Here is a 14,505-nt window from a genome sequence, read left to right on the forward strand (position 1 = left end):
GGAAAAAAAAACTGTTGGGAAAACTGGAAATTAGTATGGCAGAAATTAGATATGGATCCACACTTAACACCATATACCAAGATAAGATCAAAATGGGTCCATGATTTAGGCATAAAGAATGAGATCATAAATAGATTAGAGGAACAGAGGATAGTCTACCTCTCAGACCTGTGGAGGAGGAAGGAATTTATGACCAGAGGAGAACTAGAGATCATTATTGATCACAAAATAGAAGATTTTGATTACATCAAACTAAAATGTTTCTGTACAAACAATACTAATGCAAACAAGATTAGAAGGGAAGTAACAAATTGGGAAAATATTTTTAAAGTTAAAGGTTCTGACAAAGGTCTCATTTCCAAAATATGTAGAGAACTGACCCTAATTTATAAGAAACCAAACCATTCTCCAATTGATAAATGGTCAAAGGATATGAACAGACAATTCTCAGATGATGAAATTGAAACTATATCCACTCATATGAAAGAGTGTTTCAAATCACTATTGATCAGAGAAATGCAAATTAAGACAACTCTGAGATACCACTATACACCTGTCAGATTGGCTAAGATGACAGGAACAAATAATGATGAATGTTGGAGGTTGTGTGGGAAAACTGGGACATGATACATTGTTGGTGGAGTTGTGAAAGAATCCAACCATTCTGGAGAGCAATTTGGAACTATGCCCAAAAAGTTATCAAACTGTGCATACCCTTTGACCCAGCCGTACTACTACTGGGCTTATATCCCAAAGAATTACTAAAGAAGGGAAAGGGACCTGTATGTGCCAAAATGTTTGTGGCAGCTCTTTTTGTTGTAGCTAGAAACTGGAAGTTGAATGGATGCCCATCAATTGGAGAATGGTTGGGTAAATTATGGTATATGAAGATTATGGAATACTATTGTTCTGTAAGAAATGACCAGCAGGAGGAATACAGAGAGGCTTGGAGAGACTTACATCAACTGATGCTGAGTGAAATTAATAGAACCAGAAGATCGCTGTACACTTCAATGCTGTATGAAGATATATTCTGATGGAAGTGGATATCTTCAACATAAAGAAGATCCAACCCACTTCCAATTGATCAATGATGGACAGAAATAACTACACCCAGAGAAGGAACACTGGGAAGTGAATGTAAATTGTTAGCACTACTATCTATCTACCCAGGTTACTTATACCTTCGGAATCTAATACTTAATGTGCAACAAGAAAATGGTATTTACACACATATATTGTATCTAGGTTTTATTGTAACACATGTAAAATGTATGGGATTGCCTGTCATCGGGGGAGGGAATGGAGGGAGGGGGGGGATAATTTGGAAAAATGAATACAAGGGATAATATTATTAAAAAAATTACTCATGCATATATACTGTGAAAAAAATTCTAAAAAAAAAAAAAAGAATGAAGAGCAAACAACTACAAACCAAAAAAAAAAAAAATTTGTTTGAACATTAAAATACTACTGAAAAAAAAAATATCAAGCATTGACAATGGCGGATGAGCACTAACAGATCCTTCTGAAAATTCTTGTTGAAGAAGCCATAAAATAGAGGGTTGACACACATGGAGGTCATGGCAACCAGGTGGCAGACCACAAATACCAAGTTGTGGTGGCAACTCATCAGGGCCTCATGGTACCAATCAAAGATAGCATTGAAGATGTTTAGGGGTAGCCAGCAAGCCCCAAATGTGAACCACAGTTGAGACCAACACAATGTTAATCCTCTTGCTTTCACTCTCCCTCATTCTTTCTACTTTCCCATTTCTCCTACTGAGGCAGATCAAGATCTTAAAATAGCAGACAAAAATGAAGCCTAGGGGGATGCAGTACTGGAACACAAGCAGGGAGATGAAGAGCTGGCTCTCTTTGGAGGATCAGTCCTCCACACAAGCCATCTGATGTATAAAGAGGTCATTAAGGAGGGAGAAATTGAGAAACAGGTGGTAGGACAGGAAAAAGGGAACTGATAGCAGAAGGGAAAACAGCCAAATCACTAGGATTCCCCAGTAGGCATGAAATATGTTAGGTTTCCAGCCATAGGGGTTCACAATTAACTGGTACCTTTTAACAGCAATTAAGACCAATGAAAATATGGAAACAGTAATAGAGACACTCTGTGGATAAGAAGTCAGTTTACACTTAGTGTCTCCAAATATCCAGTAATACATCAGTGTATAAATGATTGTAAAAGGAATACAAATGATACACATCAGGATATCAGACAGGGAAAGGTTGGCAATTAGCATGTTGGTGACATTTTTAGCTTTTCTCTGCTTTTTGATAATGATAATGAGTGAGAGGTTTCCAAAAAGGCCTACAACTATGACTATGATATATGCAACAAGTAGGATAAATAAGGCTGGAGAAGGCAGCTGACAGGATTCAAATAATAAAAACATAGAAGAGTTGGTCTTAATTTGGTTTGGTTAGGAGCCATATGTTTTTAGAGCAATCTTGGAATAATCCATTCTATCAGAGCTGGGGGAAGAGCCAGTAGTGTTTTATAAGGTGGAGTTTTAGGCCTCTGTTTGTTTTGGGACCTTGCTTGGATGCTTCCAGGATGTATTCAGTAGTCTTCAATCTTTCTTGGTCCTATAATGGAGCATCTTCTTGGAGTCCTGGGAGGAACAACAACAACAACAACAACAACAATAAAACAAATACAAATGACAAAAAAACCTAAGTTTAACAAAAATCTGTAGATTCCAATGAGGATTATCTCATCTATACCTGGTCCTCTAAGAAGGGTTCGACCTAAGCTTCTAGATAAGGAAAATTTCTTCAATTCCCCCTATAGACCATGAAAGAGGTTTTTATGTAGGTTGACTCTATCCTTCACCCACCTCCAGTATAAACTACTTGGGTGTAATCTGAACTTTAGAAGCTCAGTATCTCAATCAAGCTAGAAATCTTTGTACAATTTCTCTCTTCTAACTCTTTGTCTCTATCTCCATCTCTTTTTCCCTCTCCCTCTCTCTCTCTCTCTCTCTCTCTCTCTCTCTCTCTCTCTCTCTCTCTCCTCCCTGTCTCTCTCTCCCTATCTCTCTTCTATACTTCCATGCCATCTCTTGCTCCCCATTCTCTCCATACTCTTGTTTCTTTTTTATTTAGTCCTGCAATTTTTTGTTGTAGAAAGGTCTCAGTGAGATTTGCTCCATCAATAAACTTGCAACTCTTACATCTTACACTGTTAAAGAATTGCTTCAAACACTGAGAGGTTAAGTGACTTGGCCATGATATGTCAGATATGACGAATCTAAATCGTTCTGTTGAGGAATCTCTAGCTATTATATCAGACTGCATCTCTCCTATGATATTAGGACTGCTTTCCAATTACTGCAATGTATGAGGTAGAGTTAGTAGCACCAGACGAGAGTCAAATCATCCAGCTCTGATCCAGATCCAGCATTTATAGTCTTTTGGGAGACAGAACCAAGATGGTTCAATCACTCCCCCCAAATTGCTCCAAATTCCTTTTTAGAGCATCAGAACACTCATAAAGATGGAGTAGTAGAACATTTTTTAGCCAAAAAGAACTTGAAAGTTCAGTAGGAAAGCTCTGTGACAGCAGAGTGGGAATCCAGCATGCAGTCCTGATGTAGGCTGTTCCAGTACTCAGCTTGGGTTCCAGTCCCAGCCCTGGGTCAGCAAAGCAGGAAGGGGTTTAGGAACCTCTAAATCAGCATCAGTACTAGTGGTTTTTAGAAATACCAGAGACTACTTGGTGGAAGATCAGCAGAAAAAGTTTGTCAATAGAATGAAAGGGCCTTGGGAAACCAGCAATAGTAGTCACGGGCAGTGGTGGTGGGTGTCAGCTTCCTAAGGCCTTAGCTCACAGAAGGTCTCTAGCAGCACTGAGGAAGGACTCTTGCTTTTAGCACATTAGATCTTACAACTGTAGTGAGTTAGGGACATGCCTAATAGCTCCAGGGTAGAAAAGATTGCTTGTGGCCAGGTTCCTAGAAAGATCTCTGAAAATAGCTACACTAAACTTGAGACTGTGACCCTCCATCCTGGAAACAGAGCCCTACTTTAACAGAGAGTTAAAAGCGGAGTAATAGGTGAGAAAAATGAGCAGACAACAGAAAAAGTTTCTGATTCAATTTTTAAACAAGCCACTTCCTGTCTCTAAGCCCCACTTCCCCTATATGTTAAATGAGACGGGTAGACTATATAATAAAAGGTCCTTCTAGCTCTCACATATATTCTCTTATTCTAGGCTGTGATTAAAGGATCCTAAAATATTAGACTCACCCTTTAAAGCTTTGTTTCCAGAGCCTTCTTTTAAAAGACAAATATGTTTGGAGAAGGCTAAGAGTCAAGTCAATCCATCCAAGAAAATTTTAGGATAGATTAGATAATGGGGAGCAGGAGATTATGCAGATAAGTTGTGGAATAGATAAACTACTGATAAGGAAGAAGTCTGATGCCTGGGAAGGACCTATTGAAGACCCAAGTAGAAGACCTTGAGAAGATGGCAGGTAGTGAACACATGTAGTACCTACAAGATATGGGAAGGGATATAGTTGAAAAGGAATGATCCTGCACAAATTCCCAATATCCTTAACTCATTAATTAGTCTATCATTCTCCACACTGGAATCTCCTCAGTAATTACCATTAGTCAAACATGGGTGAACTTCCATGTCATGGGTTGCATTCATATTTTAAAGAGTCAGCATGGTGATTTGGATAAAAGCTAGCCATTCCATAAGATCTAGGATAAAGATGTAGGGAGCTGATACACACTGGATGCATGATGCATTATTCCTTCCATCTTGATGCTCCTGGAAATTATCTTATGCTATAAATTGAAGAATGGGTGTTGATCTGTATTGGTTGATAAAGTTTCCTTACTGGGAATAAAATTTTTAAAAATTCATTCAGATTTTATTTTAAGGTGTGGGGGGTGTGTGTGTGTGTGTGTGTGTGTGTGTGTGTGTGTGTGTTTTGTTTTTGAGAATTAATTGTTTGGAATGCAGAATAATTTTTCCAATATAAATTATTTTATGCATAACGGTCAGAATGCCAGATCAGTCCATCAACATCAGCCTAATATGAAAACTCACACTACTTGTGACATTATAGGCATCTCAGAGATGGAAAAGGCTTCTGATGTTGTGACACAGTTCCCTTTTATTGTCCTGATTCAGTTTCCCTAATTGTCCTCAGTTTCCTAAATTGTACTTTACATTAAATGTTTTGTTTAATGTTATAATCGTGCAATTTATGTCTCTGTGATTTGTGTTCTGTGTTCTGTGTCACTTGTCTATTTGTTTTTTTGGTTAAAGAGCTCTGCTAAAGGCTTAAGAACAATTAAGAATTGATTATTTCAATGTTGCAATTGTGCTTAGTATAAAAATTGTTTGTGATTTCTAACTCCTTAACTTGTTGCACTGATCTGTAAGTAAAAAGAACAGAAAGTCTTGGCTATTTTAAAACTGGCAGATGAGTTTTTCCTTGCAGCAGTTTAAAATTCAAGCCTGTCCTGGGCTGGGCAGATAAGGTCTCTGAAGGACAAAGGTTATGCTAATTGCTTTGAAACTTGGGGAAAGGTTTTGGAGAACTAGTTTAAATCTAAGTGAAAAAAAACAACTAAACTGGAAGTGACCCAACACCAATCCCAGCACAGCTGTGCAGCCTCATGCTGCTGTCCAGGGCTTTTCCTTGAGGCAGTTGAGAACCTGAACAGCAGGGTACACAGCCTGGGGCAGCCTTTAATCCACATAGTGCAGGGCCCAGCCTGTGTTTCCCCCCAGAGACTTCTGGTCTGTGTGCAAGGGCTTTTCGCTGGTCAACTACTAATATCCATGGCCCTGGGTAGGGGTGGGAGGGCTTCGGCCTGGGGTTGTAATGCTTTCACTGTTCAGCCTCTAGCCTCAAGGCAGTCACTAAGCTACACAGCCCAGGTTCCTCACTGGGCACTCCCTCCCAGCCCAGCTGAGCTAACCACCTCTGAGTCATTTCTGAAAGAGAGAGGGGAGGGAAAAATCTCTCCCAGAGCTCTCTCTTAGCCCATGCACAAGACTACTGTAATCCACCCTATCTCTGCTCTGCAAGGAAGCTGGTAAATTTTCTACCCAAAGGGCAGACCCCACAGAATATTAATAATGGGTGAGAAATTTAAGAGAACAATTGACACCTTCTATAAAGAGAAAGAGCGAGTATACAACCCGAGAAGGCCAACAGCAGACAGTCTCCAGATAATACCTAAAGGGGAATGATACCTGCCCCCCATCACATAACTCTCTCCTAGAAGACACTATTAAAAAGTTGAGAGAAGAAAAATGGGGAAAGGAAAGAGAAGCTATGATAGACAGTAACAAGGTCCTGAAATTTGAGTTGGAAAAGATAAAAGAATTCACAGGAAGTGCAGGGGAACAAAATTTGTGAATTGAAAAAGGTTAAAAAATCACAGGAAAGTAGGATTTCTGAATTGGAAAAGATAAAAAATTCCCAAGAAAGTAGGATTTGTGAATTGGAAAAAGAAAATTATTCACTTAAAAAAAAAATTAGAGAAATGGAAAAAATTCCACAGAGCAAAATAATTCACTTAAAAACTCAATTGGACATATACAAAAAGAACTAAAAAATGTGAATGAAGAAAATAACTCATTAAAAATTGGGATTGAACAAATAGAAATGAATGATTCATTGAGAAACCAAGAATCAGTCAAGCAAAATAAAAAAAAAAAATAAATGAAAAGATGGAGAATAATGTCAAATATTTACTGGGAAAATCTTATAGACCTGGAAAATAGATCTAGGAGAGAGAATCTGAGGATCATTGGACTTCGCGAAAATTTTGATGAAAAAAAGAGCCTACATTCTATTTTACAGGAAATCATCAAAGAGTCCAGAGATAATAGAAACAGAAGGGAAAATAGGCATTGAAAGAATTCATCGAACACCTTCTGAAAAAGACCCTAAAAAAAAACCTCTACGGAACATTGTAGCCAAGCTGCAGAACTAAGAAAAAAATATTGCAAGCAGCCAGGTAAAAACAATTTAAAGACCAAGGAGTCACGATAAAGGTCACTCAAGATCTAGCTGCCTCCACATTAAAGGACTGAAGGGCCTGGAATCTGATATTCCAAAAGGCAAAAGAACTTGGAATGCAGCCAAGAATAAACTACCCAACTAAGTTTAGCATTTTCTTCCATGGAATAAGATGGACATTTAATGAAACAGAGGAATTCCATTTGTTTCCAAGAAAAAAACCAGATTTAAACAAAAAATTTGATTTCTAAGCACAAGACTCAAGAGAAGCAGAAAAAGGTAAAAGGAACTTTTGAGAACTGTATTTCTGTTATGGATATACAGAAAATCCAAGTGTATAATTTGATTTTACTGATATAACATTAAAAAAGGGAAGTATAAAGGAAAAGGGGATAGATAGTATCAGAAAACGGGAAAGGGAGATAAAAAGAGGGAAATGGGACGTAGATCCCAGGAAGAGGCAAAGAAAATTTACCATATGTGAAGGAATTTAGAGAAGGGGAGGAACACTGTGTGAATCTTATTCTCATCAGAGTAGGCTCAAAGAGTAAATAATTGACATATTTGTTTTTCAGAGAGTTCTATCTTACCTAATTAAAGGGGGGGAGAGGAAAAGGGAAAAGGAAAAGAGGAATAAGGGAAGGGTACAAGAAAGGGGAAGGGACTTAAAAGGAGGGGAGAGGGATACGAAAAAGGGAGGGCTGCGTGACACAAGTGGGGTCCATAAGTCTAATACTGGGGAAGGGGATCAGGGGGGACAAGAGGAAAAAAGCAAAATCTGGGGATAATATGATGGCAGGAAAAACAGATTTAGTAATTTTAACTGTAAATGTGAATGGGATGAATTCTCTCATTAAGCGGAGGTGGATAGCAGACTGGATCAAAAGTCAGAACCCTACAATATGTTGTTTATAGGAATCACATTTAAAGCAGGGAGATACATACAGAGTAAAGGTAAAAGGCTGGAGCAGAATCTATTATGCTTCAAGAGAAGTCAAAAAAGCAAGGGTAGCCATCCTTATCGTAGCCATCCTTATCTCAGATCAAGCAAAAGCAGAAACTGATCTAATCAAAAGAGATGAGGAAGGAAACTATATCCTGCTAAAGGGTAGCATAGACAATGAAGCCATATCAATACTAAACATATATGCACCAAGTGGTATAGCATCTAACTTCCTAAAGCAGAAGTTAAGAGAGTTGCAAGAAGATATAGACAGCAAAACGATCTCAACCTTGCACTCTCAGAATTAGATAAATCAAACCACAAAACAAATAAGAAATTAAAGAGGTAAATAGAACATTAGAAAAATTGAGTATGATAGATCTTTGGAGAAAATTGAATAGTGATAGAAAGCAGTATACTTTCTTCTCAGCAGTTCATGAAACTTATACAAAAATTGACCATATATTAGGACATAAAGATCTCAAAATTAAATGCACGAAGGCAGAAATAGTAAATGCTTTCTTCTCAGATCACAATGCAATAAAAACTACATTCAACAAAAAGTTAGAGGCAAATAGACCAAAAAGTAATTGGAAATTAAATAATCTCATCTTATAGAATGATTGGGTGAAACAGCAAATTATAGAAACAATTAATAATTTTACCCAAGATAATGAGAAACGATGAGACATCATACCAAAATTTGTGGAATGCAGCTAAAGTGGTAATAAGGGGAAATTTTATATCTATAGAGGCTTACTTGAGTAAATTAGAGAAAGAGAAGATCAATGAATTGGGCCTGCAACTTAAAAAGCTAGAAAACTAAGACCCAATTAAAACCCCCCAACCAAAAACTAAACTTGAAATTCTAAAATTAAAGGGAGAAATCAATAATAGTGAAAGTAAAAAAAACTACTGAATTAATAAATAAAACTAAGAGTTGGTTTTATGAAAAAGCCAATAAAATAGATAAATCTGATCAGAAAAAGGAAAGAGGAAAATCAAATTGTTAGTCTTAAAAATGAAAAGGGGGATCTTTCCACCAATAAAGAGGAAATTAGAACAATAATAAGGAGTTACTTTGCCCAACTGTGTGCCAATAAATTTGATAACTTAAGTGAAATGGATGACTACCTCCAAAAATATAGGCTTCCTATATTAACAGAGGAGGAAGTAAATTTTTTAAATAGTCCCATTTCAGAAAAAGAAAGAGAACAAGCTATTAATCAACTCCCCAAGAAAAAATCCCCAGGACCAGATGGATTTACATGTGAATTCTACCAAACATTTAAAGAACAATTAACTCAAATGTTATATAAACTATTTGAAAAAAAATAGGGATTGAAGGAGTCCTACCAAACTCCTTTTATGACACAGACATGGTACTGATACCTAAACCAGGTAGCTTGAAAACAGAGAAAGAAAACTATAGACCAATCTCTTTAATGAATATTAATGCTAAAATCTTAAATTTGATATTAGCAGAAAGACTTCAGAAAATCATCCCAAGGATAATACACTATGATCAAGTAGGATTTATACCAGGAATGCAGGGCTGGTTTAATATTAGGAAAACAATAAGTATAATTGACCATATTAATAATCAAATTAACAAAAACCATATAATCATCTCAATAGATGCAGAAAAAGTATTTGATAAAATACAACATCCATTCCTACTAAAAACACTTGAGAGTATAAAAATAAATGGACGATTCCTTAAAATAGTCAGGAGTATATATTTAAAACCGTCAGTAAGCATCATATGTAATGGGGATAAACTGGAACCTTTCCCAGTAAGATCAGGAGTAAAACAAGGTTGCCCACTATTGCCATTACTATTCAATATTGTATTAAAAATGTTAGCCTCAGCAATAAGAGTAGAGAAAGAGATTAAAGGAATTAGAGTAGGTAATGAGGAAATCAAACTATCACTCTTTGCAGATGACATGATGGTATACTTAAAGAACCCCAGAGATTCTAATAAAAAGTTATTAGAAATAATTCACAACTTTAGCAAAGTTGCTTGATACAAAATAAATCCTCATAAATCCTCAGCATTTGTATACATCACCAACAAAATGCAACAGCAAGAGATACAGAGAGAAATTCCATTCAAAACAACTGTCAAGAGTATAAAATATTTGGGAATCCATCTACCAAAGGAAAGTCAGGAATTATATGAGCCAAATTACAAAACACTTGCCACAAAAAAAAAGTCAGATTTAAATAATTGGAAAGACATTAAGTGTTCTTGGATAGGCCAAGCGAATATAATAAAGATGACAATACTCCCCAAACTAATCTATTTATTTAATGCTATACCGATCAAACTCCCAAGAAACTATTTTAATGACCTAGAAAAAATAAGAACAAAATTTATATGGAAAAACAAAAGGTCAAGAATTTCAATGGAATTAATGAAAAAAAAAATATCAGATGAAGGTGGTTTAGCTGTACCTGATCTAAAGCTATATTATAAAGCAGCAGTCACCAAATCCATTTGGTACTGGCTAAGAAATAGACTAGTTGATCAGTGGAACAGGTTAGGTACACAGGACAAAATAGGGTACAACTATAGAAATCTAGTGTTTGACAAAGCCAAAGATACCAAATTTGGGGATAAGAATTCCTTATTTGAAAAAAACTGTTGGGAAAACTGGAAATTCCTATGGCAGAAATTAGATATGGACCCACACTTAATACAATATACCAAGATAAGATCAAGATCGATCCATGATTTAGGCATAAAGAATGAGATCATAAATAGATTAGAGGAACATAGGATAGTTTGCCTCTCAGACTTGTGGAGGAGGAAAGAATTTATGACCAAAGGAGAACTAGAGATCATTATTGGTCACAAAATAGAAGATTTTGATTACACCAAATTAAAAAGCTTTTGTACAAACAAAACTAATGCAAACAAGATTAGAAGGGAAGTAACAAATCAAGAAAATATTTTTACAGTTAAAGGTCCTGATAAAGGCCTCATTTCCAAAATACATAGAGAACTGACCCTAATTTATAAGAAATCAAGCCATTCTCCAATTGATAAATGGTCAAAGGATATGAACAGACAATTTTCAGATGATGAAATTGAAACTATATCCACTCATATGAAAGAGTGTTCCAAATCACTACTGATTAGAGAAATGCAAATTAAGACAACTCTGAGATACCACTACACACCTGTCAGATTGGCTAAGATGACAGGAACAAATAATGATGAATGTTGGAGGGGATTTGGGAAAACTGGGACACTGATGCATTGTTAGTGGAGTTGTGAAAGGATCCAGCTATTCTGGAGAGCAATTTGGAACTATGCCCCAAAAGTTATCAAACTGTGCATATCCTTTGATCCAGCAGTGCTACTACTGGACTTATATCCCAAAGAAATACTAAGAAGGGAAAGGGATCTGTATGTGCCAAAATGTTTGTAGCAGCTATTTTTGTAGTGGCTAGAAATTGGAAAATAAATGGATGCCCATCAATTGGAGAATGGTTGGCTAAATTATGGTTTATGAATGTTATGGAATATTATTGCTCTAAAAGAAATGACCAGCAGGATGAATACAGAGAGGCTTGGAGAGACTTACATGAACTGATGCTGAATGAAATGAGCAGAACCAGGAGATCACTATACACTTCAACAATGATACTGTATGAAAACATATTCTGATTGAAGTGGATATCTTCAACATAAAGAGATTCAATTCAGTTACAGTTGATCAATGATGGACAGAAACAGCTACAACTCAGAGAAGGAACGCTGGAAATTGAGTGTAAAATGTTTGCACTATTGTATTTCTACACAGATTACTTATACCTTCGGAATCCAGTTCTTACGGGGCAACAAGAAATTTGGTTTTACACACATATATTGTATTAAGGATGTGCTGTAACACATTTAATATGGATGGGATTGCCTGCCATCTAGGGGAGGGACGGAGAGGGAAGGAGGGGAAAATTTGGAAAAATTAATACAAGGGATAATTTTGTAAAAAAAAAAAAAAAAATACCCATGCATATGTACTGTCAAAAAATATATATAATTATAAAACAATCCGCTTAAAAAAAAATGTAACGTTCTGTTGTCTCCAGAAACTGCTGATCACTCTCTGGGAGGAGATCTGCTGTCTTAACTGCCGCCAACTCTGACCTCCCTTTCACTTGCTCAATATTGCTTCTTTTATCCTTCCAGAGAATGGGCATGGAATAACTCAGGGGCTTCTGGGAAAAAATACTTCATCCAATGAACTTGCTCCTCCTAAGCATGCAAGCTCCTCCCCAGAAGTTCGAAGGGGTAAAACTCCCAGTAAAGGCCAGAACTAGAGAATTGTTAAGTACCAACCTAGCACTTAGTAAGAACCTAATATCTCATTATCTCATTAGCACTTAGTAAGAACCTAACAAAAAAAGAATTCCCAATTCCTCTATTTTTGTCCACCTGCATTTTTTATTTCCTTCACAGGTTAATTGTACACTATTTCAAAGTCCAATTCTTTTTGTGCAGCAAAATAACTATGGACATATATACATATATTGATTTAACATGTACTTTAACATATTTAACATGTATTGGTCTACCTGCCATCTGGGGGAGGAGGTGGTGGGGAAGGAAGGGAAAAATTGGAATAAAAGATTTTGCAATTATCAATGCTGAAAAATTTCCCATGCATACATGTTTTTTTTAAATACTAATAATTATTCAATTTCCTTGAATATGAAAACACAAATATTCTTTTTTTTCTTAAAAGTCTTTTTTTTAAATTAATTTTCTAATTATAACTTTTTTTTTTGACAGTATATATGCATGGGTAATTTTTTACATTATCCCTTGCACTCACTTCTATTCCAAATTTTCCCCTGCTTCCCTCCACCCCCTCCCCTAGATGGCAGGCAGTCCCATACATGTAAAATGTGTTACAGTACATCCTAGATACAATATATGTGTGCAGAACCGAATTTCTTGTTGCACAGGAAGAATTGCATTCAGAAGGTAAAAATAATCTGGGAAGAAAAACAAAAATGCAAACAGTTTACAGTCATTTCCCAGTGTTCCTTCTCTGGGTATACATCAATTGGAACTGAATTAGATCTACTCTTTGTTAAAGAGATCCACTTCAAATAGAATACATCCTCATACAATATCATTTTTGAAGTCTATAAAGATCTCCTGGTTCTGCTCATTTCATTCAGCATCAGTTCATGTAAGTCTCTCCAAGCCTCTGTATTTATCCTGCTGGTCATTTCTTACAGAACAATAATATTCCATAACATTCATATACCATAATTTACCCAACCATTCTCCAATTGATGGACATGCATTCATCTTCCAGTTTCTAGCCACTGCGAAAAGGACTGTCACAAACATTTTGGCATATACAGGTCCCTTTCCCTTCTTTAATATTTCTTTGGGATATAAGCCCAATAATAGCACTGTTGGATCAAAGGGTATGCACAGTTTGATAACTTTTTGGGCATCATTCCAGATTGCTCTCCAGAATGGTTGGATTCTTTCACAATTGCACCAACAATGCATCAGTGTCCCAGTTTTCCCACATCCCCTCCAACATTCATCATTATTTGTTCCTGTCATCTTAGTCAATCTGACAGGTGTGTAGTGGTATCTCAGAGTTGTCTTAATTTGCATTTCTCTGATCAATAGTGATTTGGAATACTCTTTCATATGAGTGGATATAGTTTCAATTTCATCATCTGAAAATTGTCTGTTCATATCCTTTGACCATTTATCAATTGGAGAATGGCTTGATTTCTTATAAATTAGAGTCAGTTCTCTATGTATTTTGGAAATTAGGCCTTTATCAGGACCTTTAATTGTAAAAATATTTTCTTGATTTGTTACTTCCCTTCTAATCTTGTTTGCATTAGTTTTGTTTATACAAAAGCTTTTTAATTTAGTGTAATCAAAATCTTATATTTTGTGATCAATAATGATCTCTAGTTCTCCTTTGGTCACAAATTCCTTCCTCCTCCACAAGTCTGAAAGGAAAACTATCCTATGTTCCTCTAATCTATTTATGATCTCATTCTTTATGCCTAAATCATGGACCCATTTTGATCTTATCTTAGTATGTGGTGTTAAGTGTGGGTCCATGCCTAATTTCTGCCACAGTAATTTCCAGTTTTCCCAGCAGTTTTTGTCAAATAATGAATTCTTATCCCAAAAGTTGGGATCATTAGGTTTGTCAAACATTAGATTTCTATAGTTATTCACTATTTTGTCCTGTAAACCTAATATATTCCACTGATCAACTAGTTTATTTCTAAACCAATACCAAATGGTTTTGGTGACTGCTGCTTTATAATATAGTTTTAGATCAGGTACAGCTAGGCCACCTTCATTTGATTTTTTTTTTCATTAATTCCCTTGAATTTCTCCTGAAATTCGTCCATATAAATTTTTTTGTTATTTTTTCTAGGTCATTAAAATAGTGTCTTGGGAGTCTAATTGGTATAGCACTAAATAAATAGATTAAATTTAGGGAGTATTGTCATCTTTATTATATTCGCTTGGCCTATCCAAGAGCA

At 36.0% G+C, this 14,505-nt stretch overlaps 2 protein-coding genes across 2 annotated transcripts in view; one reads left to right on the forward strand and one right to left on the reverse strand.

The window, feature by feature from the left end:
* Positions 1-14,505, forward strand: part of KLHL3 (kelch like family member 3) — a 385,747-nt gene that overhangs the window by 54,798 nt on the left and 316,444 nt on the right. The window lies entirely within an intron of this gene.
* LOC141552837 (neuropeptide Y receptor type 6-like) lies at positions 1,455-3,072 on the reverse strand. Its single transcript, XM_074284797.1, is given in 3 exon segments — positions 1,455-1,702; positions 1,704-2,423; positions 3,067-3,072. Coding segments are annotated over 3 exon segments (966 nt in total). The 3' UTR covers positions 1,455-1,462.

This window comes from Sminthopsis crassicaudata, chromosome 2 (genome assembly GCF_048593235.1).
Source record: "Sminthopsis crassicaudata isolate SCR6 chromosome 2, ASM4859323v1, whole genome shotgun sequence".
Lineage (NCBI taxonomy): Eukaryota > Metazoa > Chordata > Mammalia > Dasyuromorphia > Dasyuridae > Sminthopsis > Sminthopsis crassicaudata.